This window comes from Sceloporus occidentalis, unplaced genomic scaffold (genome assembly GCF_023333645.1).
Source record: "Sceloporus occidentalis isolate IW3139 unplaced genomic scaffold, rSceOcc1.0.p SCAF_29, whole genome shotgun sequence".
In the NCBI taxonomy this organism is placed as follows: Eukaryota; Metazoa; Chordata; class Lepidosauria; order Squamata; family Phrynosomatidae; genus Sceloporus; species Sceloporus occidentalis.
The window spans coordinates 7,053,740-7,076,593 of NW_028317009.1; the positions used below are offsets into that span (position 1 = coordinate 7,053,740).

At 40.0% G+C, this 22,854-nt stretch overlaps 1 protein-coding gene across 1 annotated transcript; it reads right to left on the reverse strand.

The window, feature by feature from the left end:
* Window positions 1-1,537: 1,537 nt before the first annotated feature.
* Window positions 1,538-10,962, reverse strand: LOC149299239 (CBY1-interacting BAR domain-containing protein 2-like). Its single transcript, XM_089486680.1, has 9 exons — window positions 10,943-10,962; window positions 9,951-10,185; window positions 8,756-8,824; window positions 8,338-8,439; window positions 7,837-7,842; window positions 4,199-4,303; window positions 3,143-3,256; window positions 2,872-2,973; window positions 1,538-1,687 (listed from the first exon to the last, which is right to left on the reverse strand). Exons 1-9 carry the CDS (start codon window positions 10,960-10,962, stop codon window positions 1,538-1,540), a joined length of 903 nt encoding a protein of 300 aa, XP_089342806.1.
* Between the last annotated feature and the right edge of the window lie 11,892 nt (window positions 10,963-22,854).

A 22,854-nucleotide genomic window follows, 5' to 3' on the forward strand; every position in this document is an offset into this window, starting at 1 on the left:
TAAGACGCACCTAGATTTTAGAGGAGAAAAAAAAGGAAAAAATATTTTGAGCTAAAAAATGGGCTAAAATATTTATTACAATAACTGAATAAGCTATGAACACAGTAAGACACACGCAGTAAGACACACACAGACACAGTAAGACACACACAGACACAGTAAGACACACACAGACACAGTGAGACACACACAGACACAGTAAGACACACACAGACACAGTGAGACACACACAGACACAGTGAGACACACACAGACACAGTAAGATACACACAGACACAGTAAGACACACACAGACACAGTAAGACACACACAGACACAGTGAGACACACACAGACACACACAGACACAGTAAGACACACACAGACACAGTGAGACACACACAGACACAGTAAGACACACACAGACACAGTAAGACACACACAGACACAGTGAGACACACACAGACACAGTGAGACACACACAGACACAGTGAGACACACACAGACACAGTAAGATACACACACACACAGTAAGACACACACACACAGTAAGACCTCCCTCCCTAACCCCCCTTCTCAGTATCTCCCCTCTAACTCCCTAACCCCCCCTTCTCAGTATCTCCCCTCTAACTCCCTAACCCCCCCTTCTCAGGATCTCCCCCCCCGCCCCGGTCACTTACCTTAAACTCCTGTGTTGGAAGCGTGAGGCGTTTGTCTCGGGTGCCAGGCGCTTCACTGCTGATCGCCGGCGTCTGACGTCATATGCCGGCGCCCAGCGTAAAGCGCCGGCACCCGAGACAAACGCTTCCAACACAGGCGTTTAAGGTAAGTGACCGGGGCGGGGGGGGGCACCGGACTCATTGGTGAGTCACCAGGACACTCTTTGCGGGCCGGTCCGAGCTATTCAGCGGGCCGGATGTGGCCCGCGGGCCGTGCTTTGCCCAGGTCTGGTCTAGACCAATCTTATAATGTAGCAATCACATGCTGGTTTCTTGTTAAAGCACAGTCGCAACACTCCCTTTCTACAGTGGGTTAATAAACTTGACTCCAAGTTTTATTAAATATGTTTGAAGTAATAGTACGTATCATTTGGTTACACAGTAAAACTGGTACAGTGCCTGGATATGTCATTCAAACCATTTTAAGGGCCCCTTTTTCCTTCTTTACAGTATGCATTTTGGGCATTGCTTGTCGGGGACTAAGGCTTCTGGAGGCCTAGATTATGCAGTATACGTTCATGTGTCACATACAGTGAAAATGCACTTATTTGGAGCAAGTAGTGGTAAAAACACTTTATCCAGACTGCGTTCATAGCCTTTCGCCCATATAAAATAACTTAGTTGGGTTACCGTACACATTTTACCCCAAAGATTTTTTGTCAAGAATCAAAATTCTCCAGTAGACTGAATCCACATTATCTTGGACCATTTACCCACAATCTAAGTAAAATATAACAACAAAATATTGATAAATATCAAACAGAATCAATTCAATAAAAATAGCAGTAATGAAATCTATGGACGGATTGGAGCAGGATTTGCTATACCATATTTCTTTTTTTATTTTCGGACTCTGGAATACTGTGCTTTTCTGGAATCCTGGTAATCATCTTCTTCATCCTCATCCTCATCATCATCATCCTCATCCTCAGAAATATCATCACTATCTTCCTGAAAATGTGGCTTCCTCTGTAGCGTGCTCTGAGTGCTCTAAAAACGCAAACACATCTGTCAAGGGCACAAGGAAATAAATGTACAAAAGAAAACAATGGCAGCAGACGAACCATTGGTCAAGAAATAAATGTGTCTAGATTTAAGAAGAAAGAAATACATACTGCTCACCTTTATCCTTATTAACAGTGTCCAGCGCAGGGGATGTGTGATACACAGATTCACAAAGGACATAATAAATGAGGGTGTAAACAGTTTGTATTTTAAGGGAAGATCATCAACATACCTTTATCTGCATTCTGCGTTTGTAAGGTTTCATATTCAAACACAAACATTTTTGTTATGCATTACACAATCACACTTTTATGTCATGAACTAATTATACAGCGAGAGTTAAAGTTTGTGTGTGTGCGGGGGGGGGGGCCTATTAATTGCAACCCCTTTATAACGATATATGTGTACTATGAAAGTTCCGTGCACTGTTCTATTCCCACTGATCTCAGTTTGCGAACAGTAATTAGGAACAGCAGGCAGTTCAGTTCCAGATGACTGAATTGAACGCAAAACCTCGGGTCTCTTTTTTTTAAGCATCAACCATTAAGTAGCATGACAAGGAATCAATTCTTGGTAGCACGTTTTTTAATTTCCTGAAAGCCTTCCTCATTTACCGGCATGGTGATTCATGCGAGGCTCTGCTCGCAGAGATTATTATTGAGATGCTTGGAGGGAAGATTTTGGAGTACGTGGAAATAGCAGTGGTTTTTGTTAACTATTTTACATCTGCAAAGCATGGAAAGCACTCAGGGTTTCTAGATCGTTCTCAGAAAGTGCCCCATGTCGATTGTACAATTTAGTAGTCACCTTGTTTTCACTCCTGTCCCATTGCCAATGGAGGTTTAAAGAGAATCATATGTACATTTGATGTTAGACACCGCTTTGAAGTTTCACTTTTTTACCAGTGGATTCTCCATGATTGTTGATATTTGTCTACAGGCAAATGTTTGCTGTCCAATAATAACCAGCCTGATATAATTAATATGTTGTCTTCACAGTGTCTGTACCACTACGGCTTCCTTGTCTTTCAAACGCGTTTTAAGATGCTCAACTTGCCCCATAGGCTAGAAGTTACCTGCCCTCCACTGTAAGCACACAAACATTGTTCTGTGTGTCTCTGATATTACGTCTCTGGGTCACGGGAAGAGGTTTGAAGACCATGACCTTACCATACTTCCAGTTTGCCAAGTGGTATTAGAGGAAAGGTTTGTGGCGTTCAAGGGCCGAGCATCTTGAGCGCCAGTGACAATATGAATCTTTGACCTGAAATCCTGTATTAAAAAAAAGATGTAAATTAACACCATTCACACTAATGTCTTTCTGTAAATCTCTCCATTTCTAGCCTTCTCTCTGTACAACACTGCGTGTATCGACTGGGTAATGTCTCTATACACTACTACCCAAGCAGTACAAAATAGGTGTTTGAAATAGATATGTTACCTCCATATCCTTCTCCAGATCACAGTCTTGCAGCCTGTGAAAGGCACTGGTGTACACCTCGAGAGCTCTCGCATGGAACACCATCTCAACCATTAGGAAATCTGAGAATATTTTCTGAAACAAGTCACATCACAATTGGATTTAGAATTGAGCGTTCACTAAGAAGGGGTGACAATCAAATAATGCAACTTTATAATTCTCAAAGAGTTAATAACCTATAATGTCCCAGAACTATAAAAAGTTCTATAACAATCATTGCATACATCACATGTATTTTGCAATCCCAATCATATATGCACCTTGCAATGTTCAGGTTAATAATTGTTGACTATTTTAATTATAAATAAATGGCCTATAGGAATTTTATATACTCAGTCACAGAAAGAATACTCCCTATTGAGGTTAACTGCCATGAATAGGGCAACTTGAATGGCAAACTACTAATTTGTATTGCTTGACATGCACTAGAGCCTTACTTAGTAATTCCAAAACATGCATGCTGCCTTGTCAGTTTTTATGAATTTTGCCCGGTTTTTTGCCCTCCTAGATTTCCCTATTCCTACATTTCTCCTTTTTTTGTTACCTTGGCTTGACATTTCATTCCATTTAATGTAAAATAATACTTTTTACATCTACTTTGAGATTACTGCTTGGCTACTAACATTTGAAGAAGCTGTTAAATTTAGAGTAACAATACATGCACATACAAAGCAGTATTATGGCCTGACTAATAGAGTTTGAGTTGAAACTTGATAATTAACAGGACCCTTTTTATATAAAGTGGATAACTGACATTTTTATTTTAGGGCCAGATTTGCACATATCACTTGGCCATTGACTAGAGCAATCAAGTGGCAGGACCTCATTGCAATGTACAGCAATGGGGGGGGGGAGAGTTCTACGGGAACATGCCCTACCTCCATTGCATTTAGCCACGACCATGCATGCCAACATATCTGCTTTGTTTTAACATCATTAAATTGCAATGGCGATTATTTAAAGCTGAAAGACATACGTTAGCCAGAAGAAGGGTAAAATAATATCTCCAACACTCACCTGAACATCCTTGATTTTTTGTTGCTGGAACGAGTCTATGACCTCCTCCAGTTGCTGAGTGGTACGTGCTGCATCCACAGATGCCTTCTGAACACTGGACTCTGCCTGGGATGATATAAAAAGAAAAATGATTGTGGTCATTGCGGGAGACACAAATACCAAGGATAAATCCTCCACTAGAACTATACTACACTAAATGCTTCCAGCGACTAGGCATTAGATCAAGGCATGGAAAGTAACCCCTTTGGCACCAAAAATAGTTAGCCATAATTGTATGAAGAAGGTACTGCTCTCCAGGTAATGTTCCCGAATGTCAGACGACCCTCCATGCATTTAGAAAGTAAGCTGGACAACATAATAAAATGGAGACAATATGAGTTCAGACAAAAGGTGAAGAGAGCTCTAGAATGAAGGGTTTGCAACATAATGAAATGTATTTAGCGTTATCAAAGCCGATGTCTGATACATTCATCCTGCAGAAGTATTCACTGAAAAGGGCTCAGGTTATTAGGATAGCAAACTATGTTTATTTTACGTTGATAATATAAAACAATTATACAAACTACAAATTGCATTAAACAATGTCAAACTGAACTACGTTACGTAAGCCAGAAGATAACGGGCATAATGAGGATCTCTATGGCACTGCCAGCAAGCAAACTATATCATGGGGTTGAAAAGAAGAGGATGTGTCCACATTTCTCCCAAAGCTTCATGTGAGTAGATATAGGTTTAATTTAACAAAAAAGAAGCAAAATATTTATTTTTCCTTAACTGATCACATTACTGTATAGGCTTCAAAGTTTAAGCCACGGAGCTTCAATTTTAAGGCAATTAATCACTGCAATGACATAGATACGAGGATGAAATAGAAAAAAAACTTCAAGGGCTTTTTGTTGTTTACAGGCAGCAGGAGCAATTAGCTGGCATCCCAATTAGCCGAGATGGATTAGTACTTGTTAAAATAAATGAGGAATACATCGCCCTGCTAATGAAGCCTTGTACAAGCTATAAGATGATACAAAGCTCGTTTGCACCTTCAAGCCTGTGTGATCGGCAGTCTATAAGACACAAGAACTGGAACCTTTCACATCTTTCCTGCGAAAATATTTCACATTGTATTCCCCCCCTATAATGTTTGCTACAAGTGCTACACAATATACTACATATGGGTTGTAGGAAAGAGAGTGCTAGCTTGATGCACAACCACATTTCATCATGTATTGTACAAACAGACTACAGCCCCCCAACAACTGTCCATTTATAAAACAATTGTACACTATGAGTTGAACATCTGAATTGGTAAAATGCTGGCAAGACTGTGAATTCTTTTTCATTCTAACTACAGAATTGTTTTCACATCCGCCCCTTTGCCATTGCCCTACACTTTAAAACTCAAACACAAAACACGGCCATTTACAATGTGAAAAAACAATGTTCCTTTTACACTTTTTATGTGCCGGATGGGCGAGTAAAGCATTGGGCCAATTCTGTGAAAGCAGAAGACACAATGTAGCAGCTAATAAAGCCATCCTCCCTACATTATAAGTGCAGCCATTGACCCTGTGCCAGGTAAACTGAAATATTGTACATTGTAGGTTCCATTACAGATTGTACCATTGGGTTTACTGTATCTGTTGACAATAAATTGAAGGAATTTCCAATTTAAGAGAATACACAAAGAACATTTTGGTTAGGAGCAACCAAACAATACCAACAACAGAGTCAAAAACTGCACTACTAATGCAAGGCACTATACCAGAGCCCACGTGGACAGATCCATGAGTTACCTTATTGTCGGTGTCCCTGGAAGACTGAAAGACAATCATATATCATATAAGAAAGATATAGTGGAGCTGGAGAGGGTTCAAAGACGGGCAACCAGAGTAATAAGGGGAATGGGAGGACTACAGTACCCAGAAAGATTATCAGAATTGGGGTTATTTAGTTTGGAAAAAAGACGGCTTAGGGGGGACTTAATAACTATGTATAAATATATAAGGGGACAGTACAGAGATCACTCCCAGGACCTATTTATACCCAGGACTGTATCTATAACAAGGGGACATCCTCTACGGCTGGAGGAAAGAAGGTTTCTACACCAGCACAGACGGGGGTTCTTTACAGTAAGAGCGGTGAGATTATGGAACTCTCTGCCAGAGGAAGTGGTGATGGTAAACTCAATAAAAGAGTTCAAAAGGAGCCTGGACGTGTTTCTTGAAAGCAATAATATTACAAGTTATGGATATTAGATTAATAGGGACAGAACGTTGATCCAGGGATTTATTCTGATTGCCATATTTGGAGTCGGGAAGGAATTTTCCCCCTGGTATGGGGCAATTGGCATCTGCTTCATAAGGGTTTTTTGCCTTCCTCTGGATCAACACAGTAGGGACACAATATGTATATAGGTTGAACTTGATGGACTTTGGTCTTTTTTCAACCTTATGAACTATGTTACTATATCAGAAAAGACACCCATAGTCTGACAGCAGAGCATTTTGGGCAATTAAGATTAGTAGACAATTCACTTGAAACTCTGTTATATGTAATCTCAGCTATAAATAATGAGATTAAATCACAAAAAAATGTCAGGAGTATGGATCTGTATGATATAAAATAGAATAAAGTATGCTGGGATATTAGGAGATGCATACGGCCATTAGGAATAACAGGGGGTACAGTCTAGGCCTCGCTGATACTTAGCGTCACATGAACAGAGTACAATTAATTTATAGAGTAGGGGTTTTTTCTACCACTGAAATGTTTTTAATGCTATTTCCCGTGTAGATGCCGTGTGTTTAGGTTCTACATATAAGAACCACATTTTTCTCCTTAAATCTCTCTTCGTAATGCATTATGTGCAGAGGAAACCCCCGGGAGAACCGTCTTTCATTTAATCTGAAAACTCCAGCCGAGTATTTCCCTCGTAGCCAAGAGCAAAGCGTGATTATATTGGGTGATAATGAAAATTTAAACACGTAAAAGATCTTCGCAGGTAGAAGACGTCTTGATGTTCCTGTTTTTGTATTCAATTCTCAAGCTTTTGACCTCGCTGCCCAGACAGCAGCAAGACGAGGAAGATACCTGTAAATTGGGTGGATTTTCAAGACTTAATTTAAGACAATGGGAAAACTGGTGGGGTAATTGTTCGTCTGACACATTTGCAGTGTTAAACGTTTACTTTCTTCGAGTGTTAATGTACAACCCAGTCATTGAGGGCTCTGATTCTATTAGTGTTTTTAAATTCTGTTTTGTATCTTTTTTTAAACTAAAACACAGTGGTTTAGCTAAAATGTTAGCCACTCTGCCTATGCTCAGACGGGGCCTTTGATCATACTAAAGGAAGGAATAGAACATTCCCTGATCATTCAGTCTTCATAAAAGTGGCACTGAAAGGCTTGCGTCTAAAGTGGTTCTACAGAAACAAAGACTGGCTTCTTTAGGCAATATCCTACGGAGATAGTATAAACTAGGACTGGAATTTTGATCATCGCTGGTAAACAGGTGTCTGATTTGGCAGATATGCCCCAGTCAGAGTTTTTCTGTGAACATCCAACAAAAATGAACACAGAGAGCTTACCACGTCCGAAGCAAAGTATCACAATGTTGGGCAAGAAAGAAAACAAGTCACTCACCTGGGACTGGAAAACATCAAGTCAAGGAAGATATATTTGATGATTACACAATAATAATACAATGTTGCTCCCTTGAGGTACTAGGGTTGTTTGTTACCATGAAACCTTCCTAACACTCTTAAATCATTAGTGCATGGACAACTGTGCAAGTCTCTCTAGTGATTAGACCTTTACTCCCATCACATCCAACCGAAGATCACCCAAAAGCAAATGCTGTAGAACAGTAGAAGCTCCAGACCATCTGGTTGGCCCTGATATTTTAATAAAGGTCATGCCTACTATAAATACCCATTTATCCAGTAGGAGAGAGGGCATTTGGGATAGAGATGAAAAATAATTAAAATAAATAAAAGAATCCCACGGCATATAGATCAGACAGTCACAGCTCTTTTACTGGTTAGCTGGTACAAATAAAATACTTATTTACGTGAGAGGATGTTTTTTTCCTTCTGGTAGCGATACTGTAGCAATAAACTGTTGTGTTACTGGTGAAAAGGATACAATCATTTGTCGGTCTGAAGGAGCTCGGTGTCGTAACCTCTCTAGTTTTTCTAACTCCTTAATCTCTTTGTTCCTGACCGAGTTGAACTTCTTGATTTCTGCCTGTCAAAGCAGAAGGACATATTAGACTTTAAAAGGGAACGTAAGGGCAGATTGCAGGCCACAGTCAGAATCTTCTGGGTGTTGAACATTGTGATATATCAGAGTGCCCCGAAAGGCTGCGCTGAGAAGAGCAGACAGGGGATCACAAAGGCATTAACCACTCTCCTCTGTGAACCCTCACAGGGTTAGGTCAGGTTGCACCGTGCAGAAAAATCTTTCAAGCTTCTGTCTTGCCGACAAAGACCTCAATCAGGTTGATCTCTACTTAGAATAATGAGAAACCATACAAGTCAGTAACATGTCACAGCGTACTTACCCGCGTTTCTTTAATGAGGGGTCCATACCGCTTCATTGGGCTCACCACTTTGGTTTCAAGGCGTTCCACCTGCAGGAAAATAAGACACAATGCCAATCGGTGAAGGAGGTGACCTCTATTTATGGTGGAGAGTAATAACAGTTTTATATTCTTATAGTATACTTCCCTATTCCAATCATAATGCAAACTGCAAGAGAGCTTAGCTGGTGACAGGTCATTTTTTTATCGTTGAATAAGCTTGTTTCAGCAAGCTATTGGCATTTATGTTTGATGATGGGAATGATAGTCGAACATAAATTAAGCAGATTGTTTTACCCAGTGGATACATGGCATATGAAATGTTGACCCTTGGCTTTAGTAGTTCCCAAGTGACACACAACCACCAATTAATGTATAAATAATTATCTCAGCAGCAGGTTTTTTCACCAGGAACACAGACTAATTAGGAGGGCTCTGTGGCAGCCCTCACCTCTACTTTGATTTTTCCCTCCTACAGAGCAATCATTTAACTGCCAGTGCCGCCTGATTCATTAACACTGTTCTAAGTTTCAAATTACCCAGCAAAAGGTCAGTTTTCCACGGGCAGGAGATGAAAATCGTTACATGCACATTATTGCTTTGAGGATTAAGTAGCTATGAATATGGAAATGAGACGGCCGGGAAGCAAGCAAAAGAGATCAGAATCCTGGAGTAATTGACTTTCCCATACAACGCTGTTTGTTCGACCTTTCTGTGATATTGCAACTACCTTTGAAGACTCCTTTTATCCATAAGTCACGCTTTTTGTGTGAGTGACTATATGCGTGATAAATACAACCTTTCGCAAAAAAAAAAAGTTATTGCTCTCAGCTGTAAATAATTTTATGGATTGATTTTACATATAAGTAAGATCTTTAAAGGTCCTTTTCCAACATTCTCTACTGGACACTTCTGTAAATAAATAAATCATTGGAAACCCAATTCCTAGTACTGCTGAATACCCAACCCTTCCAAGAAATAATCGCAAATTCATTCGTATGAAGAAGTTCAGAGCCCAGACGTTCCATGAGGCCCACAGCACATCGTTGCTGTGTCTACCACCAGCTGCATTTTGGTAAGTTCTGTCTGGAGGACCAACATGTCAAAGGATAGGTGAATGAAGCCAAGATGGGGGGATTGGCGGGACTCACACATTTTTGTAGTAGGAATGTCCTACCTGCGCATGTCTGTAGTCTTGCACTTTGGCCAACTCCTCAGCCATGTTTTTCATAGCCGTCCTGAGCTCTGGGTTCTCTGTGTTTGCAAAGTCGATGAGCTGCTTGACCAGGGTGTCAGCCTTGTCCCTCAGCTTGGCCGTCTTCCGGGTGTAAGAAGCCAGCACGGTGCAGAACTGCCCAAAGTATTTCTCTGCGTTGGACACTGTATTTTCCATAATCTTGACTTGAGCATCTCTGGAGTAATAAAGACAGCGACAAATTGTGGATCCCAACAAAACCACACGCTAAAAGAATACCCAAATTTGGGATATACAACATATGCCTCAATATTATAAACTTGCGAGACGGGCTCTCTCCACCTAACGTATCAGTTTGTCTTAGTTTGTCAATTCTAGTCTTGTCAGACCCCTCGAACATACAGTATGTATTGTAAGAAGTGCTGTGTAAACTGTTGGCACTATATAAATAAAAATATATAATAATAATAATAATATGTCTTTGCTTTTTAATGCTACTTAGATCCCTGCATTAAAATGTTGCATTAAAACTCCCTATTTAACCTAATATTAATCTAACCAAAAGGTAAATACCACTGCTCTGTGGGTTAAGAGTTAACACTGTTTCAAGCAGAACACTTGTTAATAAATAAAGTGAACAATGTATCTCTTACAACACAAAATAATGTTAGATACTTTCCTGGGACTTGTTTACATAACAAGTCCAGACAAGGTTTCATTAATGTTCTATGCACTAGAGCAGTGCGACAGAAGGCCCATACTTTTAACCAAGATACCCCTGCTTGAATACTGGTAAGTTAGTAAGTAAGTGGGTGAGCCCAGCTGCTATGATGTCAAAACCAGGGTTTTGCTATAATAAATAAGTACACTGAGCACTGAGGTACGGAGCATGTCTCTCCTTATTAAACAGGAAGGAGGTGTCCCCTACAATTGCTTCCCCACTAAGTGTCCCCTTAAGGTACAGGGCTGCTTACCTGGAGAGGACTAGGTTCATGTTGGGGTGTTTGCTGGGTGGTCGCACGGTACTGGTGGTGCTGACTGGGGCGCAGGGGGCCTGAGGGTCTCTCGTTGCATGTAAATCTCAGCACTCGCAGGCAGTAGCAGAGCCAAACTCCAGTCTCGGGCACCGGCGTCTCTCACAGGGTTGCCTGGAAACATCTCTAACAAAGCAGCCAGCTCAAGGAGGGGCAGACGGTCTCCTAGGGGATGAATGGAGGCTCTCCCTGCCCTCACATTATCCCGAAGGCCTTCTCTGCAGAGGGCAGGGGGCAGTATTGTGCAGCTGCCGCTCCCTCAGGCCTCCAGAACTCACTGTGTTTAGCTAGAGGTTAGCAAATTAATGTACCCACCTTACTAGCATTCCCCTCATTAACCTTTAAATATACCCCTTTACTAACATACCCCCCATAAACCTTAAAATGTACCCCCCTTACTAACATACCCCTCATTAACCTTAAAATGTACACCTTTACTAACATACCCCTCATTAACCTTAAAATGTACCCCCCCTTACTAACATACCCCCTCATTAACCTTAAAATGTACCCCTTAATATCATACCCCCTAATAAACCTTACAAATGACCCCCTTAGGGGCATTTTGATTTTAACTTTCTCAGCGCCAGAGGGGAGTAGAGTACATCCCAACATAGGGGTGCGAAACATACACAGGGGACGCTATTTTAAGTATACATATGCCCCAAGATATCGCCCCACCGAAACCTCATTAAATGCGTGCCACAGTACCAGTCAGCAGCCTACATTCATCAAGTGCTCTTTACTATCCAAATTATATGCCTCTATCTGTGTATATATATATATGTGTGTGTGTGTGTGTATATATATACACAAACATATTTTATATAATACACACACACACACACATCTATAAAATAAACACACACACACACACATATATATATATAATACACACAAATATATATATTTCAAAATAAACACACACATATAATACGCACACAAATATATATATAAAAATACAAACAGACACACACATATATAAAAAATACAAACACACATATCTATAAAACAAACACACACATAATCGCACACAAATACACACACACATATATACATATATATATATATACACAAAACATATACATAATACACACATATATTATATATATATATGTGTAAACTCACTATAATTTCTTACATTTGCTACTCCAAATTATTTTTCATCTAAGTCCTGTCAGGACAGCTGTCTGTCACTCACAGGGAGCTCCACCTACTCTGTTGCTCGGCAACCTGCACTAGGATATGACAGGAGCCATAAAGAGCAGGAATTCACAATGAGAGGGAAAACACGCCACATGCCAGCCACCACCCGGCTGCTTCCGCGGTGCTAATAGGTCTTGAAGCAAATAGTTATTTCAGAAGTGTAAATATTTCAATATATTATGCCTCTCATGTATAGAGATAAACGGGAATTAGTCCAAAAGTAAAACTATAAACATACTGTGGTATTTTATACAATTTCAATTTTGCAGTCCTCAACTCAGCTAACAAACCAAGCTTTAGTACAGAGCCTTAGCTAGCTCCTTTTGCGCCCGAGGCAAGAATAGAAAATTGTGCCTCCCAGCTATTTTTTTCCCCAGAGGTTTTATTTGCAATGCCCTTTCACACTGCCTTTACACACATCTGTCCATAAACACACATACACGCGGTCTTTACACACACCTGCCCATATACATATACGCATACACTGCCCTTACACACACATATACACACTGCCCATACACACACACACACACACATACACACTGCCCATACACACACACACACACAGTCCTTATACCCCTTTCTCCCCATCTCTTAATTTTTTCATCTTCCATCATCTTCTATCTTCCATCCTGTGATGGGAGCGCTAGGTCTGTCACTCCAGGCCTCTGCTTTAATGCTCCCTCTTCATTATGCGCCAGCTATTGCAGAGCACTGGGGTGATGTCATATACCAGCGCTCTGCATCATTTTCCGGCAGAAAAGAAGAAGAGAACGGAAGCCGAGGTCTGAATTGACAGACCTCTCGCTCCCTAATGTTGGGTTGGTTAGAGGAGGATTGTGATCTCACCAAACAGCCCTGATGGCCCAACCAGGCCAGTGGGTGCGCACTGCCCATGGGCCACCTGATGAGCAGGGCTGGTTGAGCAGAGCCTCAGCAGTCACCTGAAGACTGGCCTTACCGCTCGCTCCCTCCCCTATAGAATCGCTACTGTTTTTTTAGGGGCTTTGTGGTGAATCACATTGCTGGCTGTAATGTGATTCACCACGGGGCCCTATTGAGTTGGTTGGGGAGATCCATGATCTCCCCAACCAAGGCGAATGCTTCTCTCGCCTCATCCTTCCTACGGCCCTGCTTTAGTAGTCCTTGAGCACAGGTGAGTCAGTTAATATGGCAAAAAATTCTGATCGACCTACCTGTGCTCAAGGAAAGCTTGTAATATAAGTCTCCGCATTCAAAAAATACCTAAAACACGTTACCACCTTATTCCAGCTTTCCCATTCTGCATCTTGGCGAATGGATCAGCTTGTTAAAGACAAATGATTTCATGTTAAGAGCTAAACATGTTATCTGAAATGAAATTTATATATGTCAACAGATTTCCAAAGACAACCTATCCTTTTTCCCTTCTTCCTGCCAAAAGACACTTTTTATTACTGCATCTTTTTAAATACCAGTATAAACCAGTATAAAAGAGAAATTATCCTTTTTCCTCCCCCAGGAAAGCCTTTGAGCGAAGTGATAAAACGGTGATTTGCTAATTGGCTTCACTATGTGGAAATGAAGACTTAAAAACAGATGGATGTTGAAGTAAGAAGAAAAGGACATAAAAAATAAACAAACAACAAAAACAAAACAAAAAATGATTTTCAAGAAGCCTGTTTACCAAAAACAGGAAAAAGCCTGCGCAATCATATTTAGGGAACTTAGTGGTTCAACGCTAATTATACCCGTAGTAAAAAAAACGGCTAATTACTCTATAATGCTACACGACTCAAGCGAAATATGAAAAAAAAAAATGATTCTTGATAATACGCTTAGTTATAAACTGGCACAGAGAACATAGGAAATTTGGAATGGATCCCAGTTAACGTTTCACAGGATGTAAAATGAACTGTGACGGTAATTACGATGTGATATAAATCCCTCTCAGACTATCTGTTCTGTTCCTCTTGATAATTAAAGCTTGCATCCACAGGTCCCCAAGTACTAATCCTCTGAGAGGCTTAAGCCCAAGAGACAAAAACAAAGAGGTGATGGAGGAAAAAGAGTTTGCGAATTGCTTTTGTTAGGACTTTGTTCCACTTTAACAATTTAGTGGCCTGAAATATTGTAAAGGAGGGGAAAAGTTAGAACAAGTGTTCATAACCGGAAACTAGAGGTTCAGAGGCTCAGATGGAATGTAACAAAGTTTTACTTTCACTGATAGGGTGGTAGATAAGTAGAACATCCTGCCAGCAGAAGTGGTAGACGTAAACACAGTGAGCCAATTTAAAACGCACGGGACAGGCATATGGCTCCTAAAATCTATGACGAGACCAATGACTGATTAAGGTTTACGTCTTTACAGCGGGGAAAAACAGGCGACTTGATGGGTTTGATCTTCCTGGAGCAGCGATATATATCTCATGTAATCCCTGCTATAAATCTCCATATTTTTGTTATAATTTCATATAGCACCAACACACTACACAGAGCCTTAGACAGTACACAGAGTGGGACAAACTCATATAAACAGAAACAAATAGAAACAAAGGGTAAAAGGGGCCCTGCTCACTATGGAATTTTTATGGAGGTTTTGTTCTCCGTTACAAATTAATGTATTAACATCCTTTGAAAATAGTGATACTAGTAGCAAACAATGTTTCTTATATCTTACACAAATATGTTGACGCATTATAAATAATAATAATAATAATAAATATATAAATTAGTAAAAAGGTTTAACCAGTGTCATGTGTATAATTAAACACTAGAGGGCAACAGAATTCTAACAAAAGACACATATGATTAACTCTACCACTGCCATGTAAGTCCCCTATAGACTTCCCATACGTCAACATTTTGAACACCGTACGATACCCTTTAGATTCATAAAAATATTATTTATACACCAGCAGTATGTCAGGGATTAGACTGGCACCAGTTGTGCTGCCTGTGTGATAACGTAATAGTTTTAAGGACTGTGGCCAAGAGATGTCATTTAAGGAGCTTAAGCAATAGTATCAGAGCTCTTATTGTGAAAGGTCTCCCTAAATGTTATAAGGTCACTGAAATGTACTGTAGAGTTGGTCACTGTCCTTTTCCTTGGCCACTGGAATTCCAGGAATGTGTTATCCTTTCATTTCACCATCTCTTAGCAGACAGCACCCTACACAAAGGGATGGTTTCTCCATCTGCTTCTAACATCTGTTTTGCCCATTGGCCCTGAGTAGAAGTGATAATCTCATGCTGAGAATAGCAATCCTGGGAGGGAGCCAGTGTTTGGAAGACTTCCTGCCAGCCCTACTTTCTTTGAAAATGTAGGGCTCTTGAACATATTTTGGGCATTAAGGCTTTTGGCCAATACATTGAGAAAATCAAGGCATTCCTTAGGAGGAGAGGAAGAGAAAAAAACAACACTGCAGAATCGTGCCCCAGCTTTGATATTCCAAAGACTTTATCCCAAGAGCAAGCAAAGACATAGATTTCTGCCAAGAAATGAGTGTTCTCACAATGAGAACTGGTAAAACTTCCCTAATGTAAGGGCCGTAAATCTTGCTGTAAAACGGAATGCTCAAAACCATGGACCAATGCTACAGACAAGCTCTTAATCAATGTTGGAGTCCAGGTCCTATGGGAAGTGCACATGCTTTTTTTTTTTAATATGTACTGGCTGTATGTTTATCTCTTAGGTCTGGTTTCAGACAACACCAACAAAAAGGTTGATATCGAGTTGTAGGTTGGATATACGCAGGGTTGAGACAGCCGGGTAGTCCAGATTTCCCAAATGAAGCTCAATAATCCAAAATCCTGCTGTTCTAAAGAGATATCATCAGTAATGCTTTAGACATGTTAGCAAACTTATGTCTTAATCCGTGTTAAGAATACCCCCGCAAAATACCCGTCCTAAAAGGGTAAATATGCCTAAACCAACTCAGTGTTTTCATTTCTCTTTGAGATACTTCTGATTACACATGAATCTTTTGGCACTCTCAGAATTGAAAAATCCAAGGGCTGACGTTGCAACGTTATATGGTCTGGGCAGCGGATTACAGCACAGGGCTGATGAAGTGTCCAAAGATATGTTATGTACGGAGCGGACGCTGAATAACCAAGGTTAATTACCATTCTCCCCACACGGTCACTGCAGAATTATGGGAGAGACTCAAAGGTTTCTGTGCATTAGCCAAAAGAAACACCTTTTTTTATAGCTCCTGAATGAAGCAGTTCATGAATACACAGGAGAAGGGACTGTGTCATCAGGTCCTGTCATTCTGGTATAACACATTATACTCTAGGGACAAAGAAGCAGTAACTGATTTATTATCACACTAAACATACATTAACTGTTTTCTGTAACTGTAAACAAAACAATCATTAACTTTATAAGATGTTTATTGTATGCACAGTTACCATTTTCTTATTTTATACATATCTTTTTTTTATAATTTCAAACGTTGGAAATGATGTTGTAATTACAGAGAATACATTTGTAGGGTGGGTATAACATGATCAACAAAGGTTAAAGAATATAACAGAAGTAAAACATCCATTACTTTCCCTGTGGCTCTGATGCCAACCAAGAAAGCTACCAAGACTATGCTTCATTATCTACCCTTTTGAAGGGAAAAGTTAATTACCAAGCGTGCCAAGACGAGCAATGCATGGCAAGCAGAATTAACGATAGATGTGTGGTCATTGATGCCGTACAAACATAAAAATAATGCAACAGAAGATGACCAGCACAAAAAGGTAAGGATAGAGAAATCAGTTGTATTTTAGAATAAAATTGAATTACAAATCAATACCGCCTTACAGACTTGATAAAAGGAAATTGAACGTCCTGTCCGTTGGGGTAGTCATACTGTGGAAATGAATGGCCTGCTTGTAACGGTGGTAGATAACTGAAGAACTATATTACAAAATGCTCAAGCTAGAACACCGTGCACATTAAATCATTATCTTCAAGGATCTTCGGGATCAGGTAGTGTTAATGAGGTGTTACCGCAAATAGTGAAAGTGTAAGAGGAAATCAATTCACCAACATTGGTTCTGTCTGGCAAAGGGATGTCGAAATATGAAATTTCCTCACTTTCCCCACTGCCCCAATAAACACTTTCAGCAAAAAGAATAAAAATAGAATTTTTAATACCTGTCCAAAGAGACTGATGACTGAAGTTATGTTCACATTCATCAGTTTACGTCAATAAACCCTTTTTCCCTCAACACCATAAATTTAAACGTTCTTAGCGTAAAAAAAAAAAAATCTGAAAGCAAAGAATCCAAGGAGAGGTAAACTTTCTCAGTAAATGTTTATTTTTATTCTCCTGCAGAGATTTGGGATTTGAAAGAATGGAGGGGGATTTTCTGGGAGCTGAAAGGCAGCGGTACAAGATAGATCAAGGAGCAGGGTTTATTCTCTGTTGGTGCCACATATTCTAGCAGGGGGGGGGGAGATTGGCCCCCTCAGACACGACGTCAACATAAACATCCTTTAATTGATGCCGGAGCCTCATAATTCTCTCGTTTTGTTTCCTTGTGAGTTTGAAGGGAATTCACGGCAGCTTAGGCGAGGTGTGTTTCCATTCACAAGCTGGGCCATGCTCCCAAGTGCCTGGAGGCAGACTCTGCAGCAGTGAGATTTATCAGTTACTACATGGGAAAGGGGATAACTCTGGCATGACGTTCATATTTAACATGGTGGAAACACGTTGGAAATCACATGAAGTGATGCACTGAACATATGTATGCAAAACCAATATGCTATTCTCAAAAATAGTATTTCTTATTTCTGCTGTACTTTAAAGATTTTGGACCACTGCTAACCCCCCCAGGGGGTATTTACAGTAACATGCAACATTAGGCAAAACTTTCATAATAAATGGATAATTTATGCAATTGATGTAGAAGAAATACATCACTGGAAACAGCAAGTGTTAGGTACTTATTGTAGCGCAATATAACACAAAGGTCCATATTGCAAAGTAGTTAAGTAACGTGAGACACAAAATCTGGCCCACAAAGAAGAGACAGAATGTTGAGTCTGAACAGAATACAGCTCTGGTGTTTTAAAGGCCAGAGAGGGTTAGAACGTGAGCCCAGCGGGTGCTTGTCTTCCCACACACTCATTTCATGGGCACTAAGCCGACTCCATTAACATATGGTTTTTATTTGGGAAAATTGTTCTGTGCCTGGTTTACCTAATTTCTGTCCGTATGAAAGCAGGAGCCCTAACTCTAGTATCTAGATAGTTCATTACAGGGAAAGACAAAAGGGCAAACTGGTAAAAGTACAATTACAGCACCCGGCAGCTGTATCACGTACTATATGTATATGAAAGCAATATGACAATAAAGGGCCTTATGCTCATGATCAGTTGTAATTGATGCTAGAGATCTCCAGCTAACTTTATAGAAGATCATAGATGTCATGTTCATGAACGGTTAGGTTCTGTTCTCTTTTTTTGTATAAAACATGAAAACTGATTGAAGTGCATTGTTCCATACGCTAGCGGACATGCGTTTCAAGATCGTCTTTAAATAAACAGACCACAAAGAAGAAAACAAATGTTTCAAATGCTGACAGTTCAAAGAACAACCCATCGCAGTTACCTAAGGAGGCAGGAAAGATCCAAGTCACTTACATGCCACTAAGCATAGTATACAAAATAGTAAGGCAGTCTGTGAAAATATAAATAAAGACAATGTGCCCAGAAAGAAGTGTTACAATAGTCCTAGGAAGTGGCTTTACAGTATCCAAGTGACCTAGTGGAACAAGAGAGCTCCATCTTTGTACGCATTTCTCTTTTGATGCTCACCAAATGCATTACGTTAGAGATCTGCTCAGAATTCCTTGCACAGGTAATTTGTAATTATTATTATTTAGCATCAGATCCTCAATCTGCCCTGTATCACGGTTTGGCAGATCATTGTTCCTGGGCTGTGCACCAAACAACTCTCTGGCGCTGACAATTTAACTTACAAATCATGTGTAATATTTTTCATGCACTCCACTAGATTACAATAATCTCATTTACAGCCAGATATAGAAACGGAACATTCGAAACAGAACCACTAAAGCAAAGGAGGACAGAATATTCACAACTCTTTGTATTTTTCCTTAATATCAGCATATTCTGAAACATTATACTACTTATTTAGATAATCCACTAGTTGGACATTTTTTACATTATTATATGGAGCTAATTAGCCCCATTAAACTTCATAAAATTAATTATTCCATATACCTTTTTCCCTGCGCCTATTTGCTAATCACCACCCCAAAAAATAGATATCTATGTACGTCACATGAGTTGGCGATCGCTGGCAGTGTGTATTCCTCTCACGATATTTTTAGAAGCATTAGACAGTCTAGGATAGCTGCCGGTGTCTTTAATATCCCTCTGAGCTCCGCAGGCCTTCTAAAAATGGCAATACGGCTAAAATGTGAAGTGTAAAAATATCCCCAGCCTGCTTTTCATCCTTTCGGATACAGAGTGGTCACCCAATATCCGTGCTGGCGGTACAGCAAGCTGACATCAAGCAGCAGTTAACCCCGCTGGCCAGTCTGTTGTATTGGAGTTAATTCAGTACTGATCCCACAGAGCGTGTTTTGGTGAATAGCCTCTCCTGAGGACAATAGTTGAGTGAACAATACCCGATGAGCCTTGACAATAAGACAGACGGGACTCGTCAGGTCTCGTCCACCCAGAAATATAGCATCACTATTTATAGAACAAGCTCTTTGATAGACAATTATTTCTTCGTTGTTCCCTTTTTATTTTGCTTTTTCAACAGAAATGGACAATGCACATCAGACATTTTTGTACGTGAAGATGGAAAGTTAAAATGCTTCAGCTCACAAATCACGAAGCAAAAGACTTAACAAACTAACTTGATCATGTGATAAAGTGCAGAATTTATCGAATGTTCTAAAGATGTAGTTAGCGTTGTGTTAGACCCACATTCAGAAATGTAGGCTAATGTTATTTAAACATGCAGATGTTATTAAACTGCAGTAGAATATGCCGGGCCTGATAGGCATTACTAATACAAGTTGACCTCCCCTTGGCCTAACTGTCTTTCTCTCAAGAATGTCAGGAAGAGTCCTGCCATCAGGAGAGAAAAGCTGGCGAGAAAGGAGAGTATTTGTCAGAGGGTGTTAGTGTGTGTGGGGGGTTCAAAGCATGGGGGAGGTGGGAGAGGATTCTTTTTTTTTTTCTTCCTGATGAAGGCTCTTTGCCAACAATAACAGCAGACTCCAGTAGGTCGGCACAGGAAGAGGGGCCGAGAAGTGATTTGTAGGCCAGAGCTTTGAGCCAAAATCCTTGTTACTGAAAAAAGGTCCCTAGAGGTGCAGTGGAAAAAAATACTCTTTTAGGGCAGTGAGGAGATGTTCTTGTTTCTTGTAGGGCCAGGTCGATAGTCACACTCCAGTCTCTAAATCCTTCCCATGGAATCCCGCTGGCTAGCTTCCAATTTTCCTGGTGTCCATAATGCAGCCGCTGGATAGAGCTGTTCTCAGCTTTTAACCCATCGGCAGCCAAAGGAAATGTTAAAGCAAAAAACTATATCTTTGAGGACTTGCAAGTTATAATGACCAACATCTTGTTTAAATCTGTATGGAAGGTTAACAGTTTATAAAACTAGCTAGCATTTTTCAGATATATAAAAAAAAAAAAGTAGGCTCATAGGCATTTAAAGCAAACCCAACCAAATGAGCCAGCATTAAAACGATCCAAGTGCTAAATGATATAATTTTGTATATAAAATACATGAATTCTCTTTTGTCTACTTTAAGCATTTACATTTCTGTAACTATATTAGGTCATATAAAAAGGGCTTAATAAAGCCTCTCATTCTAGCCTCCACACCTCTAGCCAAACACCCTAAAAACAAAAGCCTCGTTGTCCGTTTTAATAAGTTGGTAGTGATAGGAGTGCCCAATGAATTTCCACTACAGCTTGAAAAGTATTCATAAATAAGTTAAATTGCTAACTAGTGTTGATTTTCTTGCAGTGGAATCATTATACAATTTGTATAAATATACGTTTAACACCACATGGCAAAAAGGCAGTTGACTTGTTACACGGGACAAATTTATACATAGCGATATAATCACGAGATTGCAATCAAGAAGGTTGTAATCTAGAGCAGGGTTCTCAACATCCGCCTGCCACGGCCCCCAAATAGGTCAGATTTGAATGATATGCCTGCGTGTGCACAAATAGGTCAAGCTCTGCTTTGGTCTTTCTAAGAGAGCCGCCATGGCCAATGAAAAGGATACCCTTAAAATCTTATCACTACGGACCCCAGTAAAAATCCACTGACATCTAATTAAAAGGTGGAAATGAGAGATTTAGTTACAGAACGTGAACACCCTTCTCCCTTTGAATGTTTATTTTATGTAGGGCTCTAGCCTTCCCCGCTTTGTATTATTTTGGCAGGACACGTGTAACCCTCCTCCTCCTGTGTCGCTGCCAGCCCGTGACAGTCCCTTCCACGTTCATTTCACACCTTGTCCCAAACAAGTTTAGCTTTCACTTTCTATTAATATTAACGGCTGAACTCCAGGTAACTGCTGGCACTAATGAAAGATGCCTTTGATGGGCACTTCCAAGATTGAAGCTGGCAGACTACACTAATCCACCTGATGAAAGCAGCCAAAATCTATGCATCACTGGAACTGCTACAAAATTACCGCACACATTTCATCTGTTGTGATGTTGTGGGTTTTTTTTGCCATACCTACTTTAGGGACACTGAGTTTTACTCCGTGCACTTGGATAAAGATACTGTTACCATTTTCTTAAATGGACAATTAGAGTTTTGGAGACCTGCCAATAAACGATTATTTAGAAGCAAGAAACACTTAATATGTTTAAAAAACATTAAAGTCTTAATTGTTAGTTAGTTATGTTATTAGCTGTTGTCTGCATGGACAGTTTGAGTAGTTCTATTTGGAGCTAGGAGAGGTTATGGAAAAGGGTTATACTGCAAAACACATCTGAAGCCTACGCCTATATACTTCTAGTTAGTGAATGGGAAGAAATGTGAACATAATTGAGCTTTAGAAGTGTGAATCAAGATTCTGTTTAAGGACTTTAGCTAACCAAGGTGAGCTAGGTCACTGGCATCCACGATTTGGCTCAACGCTGCCTCTACCATAAGTTCTTTAATGCCTTATTAAGAAAATATAAACAAGTAAAATGTTATTATGGAAGTACATTTCAAAGGCAGCAGTGGTCAAGAATACCCCCAACCGATCGTTTAATGCCATCCTAATCCTGATGCTTTGAATACAAGTTTGTAGCGCTGGCCAAACATGACCATCAATGCTAGTCATTCAACTTCGAGACATATTCTATGCGTAACAAAATAAATGCGCAATGAAGGAATAAAACCACAATACCATAATATAAGAGGAGCTGAATTCCCCCGCTCCGCCATTTTATAATTGATAGTTTTGTGTAAATGTAACACAAAACTGAGCCCAAATTTGAATCGTATCTTTCCATCTTTCATTGTTCTAAAATCAATTTCCCGTAATCTCCCCTCTAGTTCAACCCATATAAGATTCTACTGATCCTTTAGCTGAAACCGATAGTAAACTATACACTTTCAACCAGAAGATAAAACCAGCCTCTAGTTCTTATCTTCCATCTC

What these genes read in the sequence shown, in the direction of transcription:
- LOC149299239 (XM_089486680.1), bottom strand. Translation starts at nt 10,962, where the DNA reads ATGAACCTAGTCCTCTCCAG. An exon ending in ATGAACCTAGTCCTCTCCAG is followed by an intron (nt 10,186 to 10,942) that starts GTAAGCAGCCCT and finishes TTATTACTCCAG; the next exon opens with AGATGCTCAAGTCAAGATTA. An exon ending in AAAAAATCAAGGATGTTCAG is followed by an intron (nt 3,257 to 4,198) that starts GTGAGTGTTGGA and finishes GACTTGTTTCAG; the next exon opens with AAAATATTCTCAGATTTCCT.